The sequence below is a fragment of the Notothenia coriiceps genome, unplaced genomic scaffold, assembly GCF_000735185.1.
Source record: "Notothenia coriiceps isolate Sejong01 unplaced genomic scaffold, NC01 NC01_scaffold00016673, whole genome shotgun sequence".
NCBI classification, from domain to species: domain Eukaryota; kingdom Metazoa; phylum Chordata; class Actinopteri; order Perciformes; family Nototheniidae; genus Notothenia; species Notothenia coriiceps.
Window position 1 is genome coordinate 44,636 of NW_011349374.1, and position 9,926 is coordinate 54,561.

The window sequence follows — 9,926 nt, forward strand, 5'->3', positions numbered from 1 at the left end:
GTAAGTCGATAGCATTCGGATACACTCCAACACCCCTTTCTCCATGCTATAGCCTGCGAAGTCCCTCCAACTGTAATGGTTCATCCACGACACACCTACGGACAAGTTGTGAACGTTTGAACTTATTTCAGTAAATTTAATATATAAAACAGGCTGAAAGTTAAACATGTGAGCAAGATGACACTACATATCTCGAACTATCGACAGGTAGAAGTCTGTCGGATTTCATTTGTGTTCAGCAAATAATGTGTCGGCGTGGCGAGTAGCTTCGTGATACTGACCTAGTAGTACGTGTTGAACACTAGCGAGCAATTTACCACTATAGTAAGACATCGATTGGAGGTCCTCGGCAAATAAAATACTTGGCTGGACATAGGAGAGAGTGTTGTTCTGCGAGATGTGACACGTGCCTTGGTTAACGTATGACTTTATTCGAACTATCGTAGTCCCTTACTGGTTTGACAGAAGGCACCGAATATGACTAACAGGTCATTGCCATGGGCTATAGGTGCTATAGCTGGAGAGGGGGGTTGGAGTGTATGCTCATGACTTACACGTAGTTTCACTAGAATCCTTCCGTCTACATCGTTTTCTACTTGCAGTTGCTGTTGCTCCGCTTAGTGTACAAATAAAGGACATTCATGTGACCCAGGAGTACATGTCGGGACTAAGGATACTGCTTTTATTATCTACAGCGGTCAACAGTACTGAGTGAATATGACGTGTGTGCCGTCATACAAAGGCTTCTCAATCGGTAATCGTGACTAATCGTTCTCAGCTGCCTCGCGATCATCATGACTATCTCATAAATTCAATTAGAAAACAAGTCACTGTAATGATGAGCACCCAGATCGTGAAACAAATACAAAAAAAGTCATCGTTCTTAGGAATGCACGCATCAATGACCCCACGATCGGCCGATTTTCCGAAAAAAAAAATAAATAATAAGATTTCAACGACAAAACAAAATAAGTCGTACACCACTCCATTAAAAAATCATTGAATTAACGTAAGGATCTTAGGAAGGCAGATATAGCAAAAGATGAACGTAAACGACAAACGAGGCGATCGACATGTTTATTTCCTGGTAAGTCAACAATGGGTCGCCCCGGATTCCTATGACGAAAATAGAATGTCGCCAGTTATCATTACTCAACTTATATTGCAACACCGGCTCCTGCCCTCACGTGCTGCAGTCAGTGAGTGTTGCCAGGAACTACTTATTATAAGCCACATTGGACTCATATTTCTGTAAAGTTGCTTGGTAGTAAGTAATAATGGTTGTTGCGGTTGTGAGCTTGTAGATAGGTTATTTTCAAATAGCCGACCCGACATATATAGGTTTAAAGTGCTCATGTTCTTTTGCGCTTGTTTTCATAGACCTGGTAGCTTATTCCTTCTGCAAAAACTGGCAACACTAGTGGCTGCAGCGTTAACACTGCATGAGAGAAGGAGAGACAGACAGAACACTACCATTTGCATGCGATCATGGTACTTTAATGTTAAATGTATAGAGTATATTTGCTTGGTATTATTCAGAAGCAAAATAATAAAAAATAAAAAGATAAATAAAATTAAAAAAAGATCAGCATGACATCATAGGATCGCCGTAATTTAGAAATGAGATCGCATAGGTGTCTGAATCGAGATCACGATCGTTTTTCGATTAATCGTGCAGCACTACCCTTCTGCATGTCTGTGACCATGGACCATATTTCATAATCCACGTGACATATTCATATTTCACGTTCAGACAACCTACACAAATTGGCTGTGGAAATACAACGCTTTCCATTGCATTGAGCACAACATGCCTGATGATACACAGATCCTCCAGTCATTATTGTTAGTGACGCTGTTGACATGCATTGCATTTTCTTTGTGTGCTGCCCAAACCATAGATGCAGATTCCAGATTAAGTTTTTAATCCGTCACTGAGCAAATTTGGCCTTTAGAGCTCGTTATCTAAGAGCTGATTAAAGACACCTGCCGAGAGGTGACCAATGGTGGGGGGTTAAAGGTTCAACACGCTGCAGCGTTTTGAGCCATACAGAGTAGCATCTGCTCCCTGATCTCACGGCGAATTGTAAGTGGCTACTGCCTGAGATCGCATGCTGTGGTTTTATTAAATGTGCCAACTGCTAGGACTGTCTTAGGGAAGATAGCATTTAGATGCCCAGCTCCACTGTATTGGAATAGTCTGCAATTGAAATGGAAACTGAGCAATCTGGTGCCACTAAATGTTTTTAAAGCTCGGTTGGATGCTACTCAATCGGAAGCTGTTGGTACCTGTTCATGTGGATAGTTATTATTAAAGATGCTGTAAGACGTCCTTTTCTTTGTTCTGTTTTATGTTTTTATGTTTCATGTGGAACCTACTTGAGCAGGTCTCCCTTGAAAAAGAGATCGATGATCTCAAGGGATTCACCTGGATAAATAAAGGTTTGAAATGAAATGAAAGCAAGTGTTCTGCTTTGTGTGGTGAGTGAAGGAAGATAACTTTGATAACATCAACTCATGATTTAGAGGGACTTACGTGGCGTTGCTGAAACCCACATACTCGTTTCCCGCCATACGTTTCAGAAAGTTCATGACCTGGAGGAAAGCAAAGTGAAAGTTGATAAATTGTTATTTACATTTTTAAAAAGTCATTACAGCCCCTTTAATGTCTAGCTGTGAGCAGTTACTACATTTTCTTGTATACTGCATGGTGGTATAGCAGCACACTTGTTAGTATGCATAATCACACTTCATTGTGTCCTTTCTCTAGATCAGTGTTTCTCAAACGTTTTCATACCAAGGACCACTTAACCAATAAAAAAACACTCGAGGACCACCTAACTCCACAAATATCCAAAATCACATCGTTTTTCTAGAACAGATTACAGATCGCCTGAAAATGGTACAAACAAGTGGCAACATGTGTGATGAAGGTGTTGCGCTGGGCTATATCATGCAAGCAAAGGTGAAACTTACGCTCGCTCCATTGCGGAGATGTTCCCGCGAGAGTGCGGAAAACTTAAATGTATTTATTTATTTCAAATGTGAAATGTTACCAATATACTCACGGACCACTAGGGGGCGCTCACAGACCACCAGTGGTCCACAGACCACACTTTGAGAAGCACTGCTCTAGAGTAAACACTATGTACTCAACATCTACTCAGAGTTACTGTGTAGTAAGGCATTTAGCACAGCTCATAAGCTTTATTAGACAGTATAAAGAGGTCAATTAAATACACAATAATAAAACAGCATCTACTCATCCTAGGGGACTCTTCATAAGGTACATAAAAGTGAATCAATACTTTTTACTTTAATATTTCACCCGGTATGACGTCTAATACTTACATAATCAAATCTTTCTGCGTTGCTTGCACCTTGCTGTTGAGTGAAGAAAATAATCAGCAGTTAGTACGATTCATTCACAGAGGGATTTTTTTGCAGAGGAGAAGCACAGCATCATTATAGATCAGACTGAAATATTAATGCTGACCAAATAAAACTACTGAATTAGAAAATACATTTGTGGATTTTTATGTACAAAAAAAAAATAAGAATCACATGAGTTTTGCCAATAATTATAAAAATCGATAACAAATATCAATAGGATTTGATGAGACTTGATTACACAATGGAAGATCTTTAGACTTAAAAAAGGGAGATTTAGTAGACATGTGCATCAGCAGACCTAAGTCAGTTAAAGAAACACATGTCCCACCATTATGTCTCACTGATTCCAAATAGGGGGCTCAATATTGTCTAATCAGTAAAAAGGTAAATGTGTTGTTGTTTTTGTAAGCTGAAACAGCTGTGACTGTATGTAATGTAATGTATGTTACTATCCAAGTAAATGTAAGTGTATGCAGCTAGGTTTGCATTACAGGTTACTGTAAAGCAGGTGTATGTGTTTGAGGATGATATGTCAACGTGTGTCATGTGTCAAGAGACTGTCAGACAAAACAACGGGCAGGATACAAAGGGAAGAATGCTTTTCCTCTGAGAATAGAATACACAGTTTGTGTACCTTTTTGAAGCTTATTATGTTGCCTATCGCACTGCAGAAAACACAGCAAAAGTACAAATGGACATGCATGCACATTTATAGTTCTGTAGCATTAGTTTCAAATATAAAGGATGGTGTGCACATATTTTTAACATTACATTTAAAAAGACAAATGCATTATGTGTGACAGCACATTTCAAAAATTCTACACTTTACTGTGCAGAAGAAAAAGTAAGTGACACTGATGGAGGTGTTAAAGAGTCACTAAATGGGAGTTCTACAGATCTGATTGGAGGAGAAAGAGAGAAGAGTGGGGTAGGGGTCTGGGGATTGGGAGGAGAAAGATATGGAAAAGGAAGAAAAAATTACCAACGTCATTTGACCTGCAGCAGCAGTCATTATTTCCCACAGTTCCTATGTCTGTAAAAACAGCAACAACATGTAGCCTTCAAGCACCATGTAACAACAGTTCTGCCACTTCAACCATCCAACAGTTTCCCCCCCAAGCTTAAAGCCAATTGGGCGACCTGACCTGGCATTTGAGACATTTGAGTCTCAGTATAGAAAAACAAATAACACTGAAACAATGGTGAGCAGATGGACACTGACACTCATGATCGTCTCAGAAAAATGTGAGGAGATGTGTTTGGAGCATTCCTGTGAAGTGTCTTTAGTCATTTAGTATGTCCAACAGGTCTGCTGTGTAATGAAAGCTTTATCTGAACATCAATCTATTAAACTAAAACGATTTATATAACGTGCATTATAAAATCTAAATGAGGAAGGTGTTTTGACTGGTTGATTTTCTTGAATAATGAGTACAGAGACGGTAATCATATTAAAAAGGACCTTACTTGGAAGAAAAAGAACAGAACGAACAGATTTAATCTAATAGACTAGAGGATTAAAAAGTACAGTTGGTGCTCTTCTAATGTTTCAACTTAGCCAAGTATTTATCTGCTTACACCACTGTTGGCAATGTTTAGAGTTATTTCAACATGTAAGCCCTTTCCCTTGGGGGGTGAGATGAATAGATCACCAAAATAATGTCATGGATGTGTTTAGCTAGTTTAGCATGAAGACAGAAACAGGTAAACGCCTAGCTTGGCGTGTTCAAAAGCACACCAACCAACACTAAATCTCAATCATTTACATACATTTGTTAATTAATATGAAGAGAATTTGTTTTGCATTTGTTGGCACTATTTATGGGGAATTATCTTTGGGCAAACAACAGCTAATTCTCCGAGTCTGGTTATCTCAGAGAGGCTGTCGGGTCTGCTGCTGTTAGTCGTTCTTAGATACCAATATCATAACCTGTGCTCACAATATCCTAGATCTTCCACTAAAAACCACACTGAAGCACTTCCAAATACTACTACATTCCTGGTTAGACGTTTCCCTCAAGTATTTTTTCTAAGCTAGCTATTTTAAGCTTTCAGATTCGTACTTAGTTAATTGCTTAGTAGATGCATTTATTCATGTTTTAGCCACTTGGTGCCGGCGGTAAAATCAATTAACCCAACAGTTAAAAAAAGAAGTAAAAAAAACATGGAATTTCAAATGTTTTTGGTTTCTATGAACTAATGGTAAATAGCTTTAGGTTATTGGCTTTCATATCATCTTCTCATCTTGCTCTCAGAGAAGAAAAATGCTGAACTATTGAATCTACTAAAAAACGAAGTTACCCATCGCTGTGAAAGATATCTTCTTTGTATTTTAGATTACCATTTTAATCTAAATTCTACTTCTGTTCGACAACTGTGACGACACACAACAGTCACACAAATGGAAAGGTGTTTTAATGGTATCTGTTGTGTCTTGTGTTTGTTCATTATGTTAAGCAATAAAAAAGGAAAAATAAGCTTTTAAACATTGCTGTTACACATCAGATCTAATTCATAAATACTGCTGACAAGTTAGAAATTAAGGTCCAATGTTTCCTCAAGCAGCCTTTGTGTTCAATTAAAGTGTTAACAAAACAAATGTAATCATTTTCCTCAGTGTACTATAACTGGTCTTGAAATAAATATTCATTGTTCTTTTGCCCCAAAAGTATAAATGTTAAGAAATAGTACTACTCGGTTTAAAAATGTACTTTATGGCACCAAATTCATAAACATGCCATTGTAAAATCACTAACTATGACAATTGTGTTGTCAACTTTGCTTTTATTGCACAATAAACTACAAATGTATATCTTGGGCCATTGTCAGATATACACTGTAAAATACAGCTACATGTTTGATAATACTACCATTGTCTCAACTTCGAGTGACATATGCAAGAATGTGATGGTGTTTATTATCAGTTTGCAAATATCATCCCATAATAAACACCAAGCACAGGTGAATTTTGAAATGGGAATGTGTTTTGAACATGTGGAAACAGAAAACAAACAGGTCCCAGACCCTGAGACTTCTGACAAAGAGTACAAGAGGTCCAAAACCAAATGAAAATCAAACAGGCCACATGCTTCAGCATGCTTGTTCATACATAGGTGGTGATTTGATTTCATTCCCTTTATATATTGCTTCCTCTCAAGTAAAGAAACCCCCACTAATAATCATATTTCCAAGCTTTGGTATCATATTGTTTCTTACAACATCAACAACAAATATTCATATTATTAGTGAACACAAATTCAGCTCCAAGTCTAATTGTTTGGGACAAAAGATTGGCCCAACATAAGATCCTCTCCAGAAAAACCTACAGTCAGATATCTTTGACATTGAGCATTTTGTAGCAAATAGCAGAGAATGTGTTTTGCAGCTCATTTCAAGATATTCAAAAGAAAACATCTGTGATTTAGTCTTGCAGCTATTTATAGAAAGCTCTTTTCTGAATGTGTCTGTGCAAGTGCTAATTATGCAGTGCCTGCACAATTATGTAAAGAGCCCCTGTGAAGTCAAATAATTAAAAGTCAAACCCAAAAATGATTTGTAACTTTTAACTTAAAAACATATGGAAAAAGCTGTTGTTAAAGCCATGTTTCACCTCTCCTTTGTTATGTGTGAAACTGTGAGCTGCAGCTCATATGACAAGCGATTCATTTCTGAAGTCACTGTCAGTTATCTGTCTTCACACTGCAGAGAAATCCTGACAGGGTCACACTAAACTGTGGTGAAAAGATAGAGGCTCTGTGACAGGTAAGTATTGATCATCATCATGTGCAGATTGAGGCTGGTTTGCGTGCACTGCACTTGACTAGCTCCACTTCCAGGTTATTTTCAGTAGGGACGATAACAGAGTATGTTTGTGTGCTGGGGCTGACTGAGTGCCTTCCGGAAGGATTTACACAAGACTTAATTACCACAACAGGATACATGACAGTGGACTAAGGTGGTGACCTAGAAATGATTCCAGCTGAGTCAAAAGTCATATATATCTGAGCAAACTGGGTGTTTGCACCGAGTAAAGGTAAAAATGAACTGAATGTGACGTGCATTGAGATACGCCCATTGTTTTTAATAGCTGAACACGCACTAGAGGCGCGACACAGCAGTGCTACTGTTACTTTTGTAGAGAGATCAAAAGGAACAAAAGCTAGTATTCTTCCCCAGAGCGTGTTCTTTAGTTATATTAATAACAAAAGTGTAGTTTCACTGGTTAAAATAACAAACGTCATGTACATGTGATGACTGTATGCAATAGGAGCATCAATTGGGGCACGTCAAATAAGGAGCGGTTTTTAGTTTTTTATTGTTTTCAGTGCATTTGGGTCTTAACTAAGAATACCATAATATTAAAACATGATAAGAAATGAACTAGGTGTTGAATCAGCTAAAAACTGCATTACTGTGAGTCTTCCTAGCATTGTTTTTAAATTAAAGATAGGTTTCTCAGCTCATTGTTAAACAGTCAATAGTATCTGTTAATATTAACTGTATGTTATCCTTCATTTTATTAACTTGATAAGCAGCTCACTGATAAACCCACCATACACAGAGTTGTATCTCTAAGGTTACAGTGGAAATGACACAGACTGAACATGAAAACACAAATGAAGGAGCGGAAAAGTGTTTCTGTGTTTACCTCTATCAGTGAAGTACAAACAATAGCGCCAGCGTTCACCATGGGGTTGTGGGGCTTATCTGCAAAACATAAAAAAAGCTCAGTTAGCATACTGCAGAGGATCAAAGTGTAAACACTCACCTGAGGGCTCTGTATATAGACAGAACAAACACTGAGAATCAAATGCATGTAGAGCACACATTGACTGATGATACTAAAAATAAATATATGTTTTAATAGAGTATATACAAAATAGCAGCAGAATGATGTGAACAAATGTTTTCAAATGTTACTTTGGCATGTAGCCACGTTTTTATGACATGAGATTGTGGATGTTGGCACACACAAAGCTTGGAACACTGACAAAGTTATTTAAACTCTGCCATGCTTTGCTATCGGAATGAGAAATACTGGATTGATTTTTGGGAGGGTTACTTCACAGTTGCTAGAATAGAAATATTTATAAATATAAATAAATTATACAAAGTAACATATTTATAAAAGTATGAAGAAACATGTGCATTGCACTACAATATACTTTGAATAATAAATGTATACTACAATAAATAACACATTATTTAAATAACATGTTTAAAAGCATGATTAATTTAAAAACAGATTTTGCATTTTAACACATCTGTGATGATCTATGAAGATGGATTCATGTTTGAATAATACAAATAGAGCTGCGATGATGAAGTGTCATGTTTCAACTGTGAGTGGAGCTGGATAGATGCCACTAAGCAACAATGAGTCAAAGCTAATCGACTACTGTTTAACTGAAGACATTTATTTAAATCAAATCATTAAAAATGTTTTAATTTAAAAAGAAAATTAAGATATAGAAAGTCTTGCTCTCGTATTAATTATTCGTCAGCTGGAGGTCAGGTGACTTCTGACATATTCCTCTTCAGGACAGTAAAACTAAGAATTAGTTTAGTCTATTTCCATAAGCTGCTCTATGTAATGAGCTCTCTTCCTCTTTAGTTCTAGTCATGCTGTGCAAATGTAATGACAAGAGGACACAAAGTCTTCCCCCTTTAGAGCTCGAAAAGCATTTAAGTGCAGCACCTCCATTTTCTCACTTGTGCATCATGCCCTGGCAGAATAGAGGCTACATGTGTACACTCTTCTATCAGGGTAATAGAAGAGTAACAGTGCAACATTTTTACAATAGTGTGTAGGAAAGGAAAAATATACCATGAACTGAAGGAACGAACTAGAGAAAAAGGAAAAGTGTATCGTCTCACCATCATCATCGAGGAAGAGTTTATTAAAGCGCAGGCCACTGGGCTCCTTCCCAATAAAACTGTGCACGTACTCAGTGCCGTGGTCGTGGACAGCGATGGCGTACTTCAGGGGCTTGACACAGGACTGCAGACAGAAGGGGACCTTAGTGTCTCCTACTGTGTGTCTACAAGCCAGAAGATACAAGTTATCTAAGCGTGTAAAACAGCTGCAATTTCAGTGAATAGAAAACAACATTTTTAGAGAACCATGAACAGACTGCACCAGGGGTCGGCAACATTTTTGATATGAAGTGCCACTTAAAAAAAAAATTTTTATCAGCGTGCCAACGATCGAGAATTGTCAACGGATGCTGTGGGGAGAGGGAGACGAGTAGATTTCCACCTGTCGGAGTAGAGGTCGAGACCGTACTGATTAACTAGGTATGTTGAACAACACAAAACTCTTAGTGTACTTTGCCTCTAAACAGGAATAAATACATACACAAGGACAAATTTTGTTTATATAAATATTACACAAACAATTTAAGCCGTAGCACATTCAACCGTCGACTGTCCAAGGTGGTGTGTGACGAAGGGCCAACGCTCCGAGGGGGGCGGGAGAGACGACTATCAACTGCTCGCAGTAGTTCGAGGAGTTTGTTTGGGGGGGGGGGGGT

The 9,926-nt window shown here is 38.0% G+C and overlaps 1 protein-coding gene across 1 annotated transcript in view; it reads right to left on the bottom strand.

The window, feature by feature from the left end:
* Positions 1-9,926, bottom strand: part of LOC104949637 (glutaminase kidney isoform, mitochondrial-like) — a 36,499-nt gene that overhangs the window by 14,859 nt on the left and 11,714 nt on the right. The window contains exons 7-10 of the mRNA XM_010776026.1: positions 9,271-9,434; positions 8,042-8,100; positions 3,352-3,384; positions 2,536-2,595 (exon numbers count right to left, since the gene is read on the bottom strand). Coding sequence (XP_010774328.1) covers positions 2,536-2,595; positions 3,352-3,384; positions 8,042-8,100; positions 9,271-9,434 — 316 coding nt within the window. The remainder of the gene's footprint in view (positions 1-2,535; positions 2,596-3,351; positions 3,385-8,041; positions 8,101-9,270; positions 9,435-9,926) is intronic.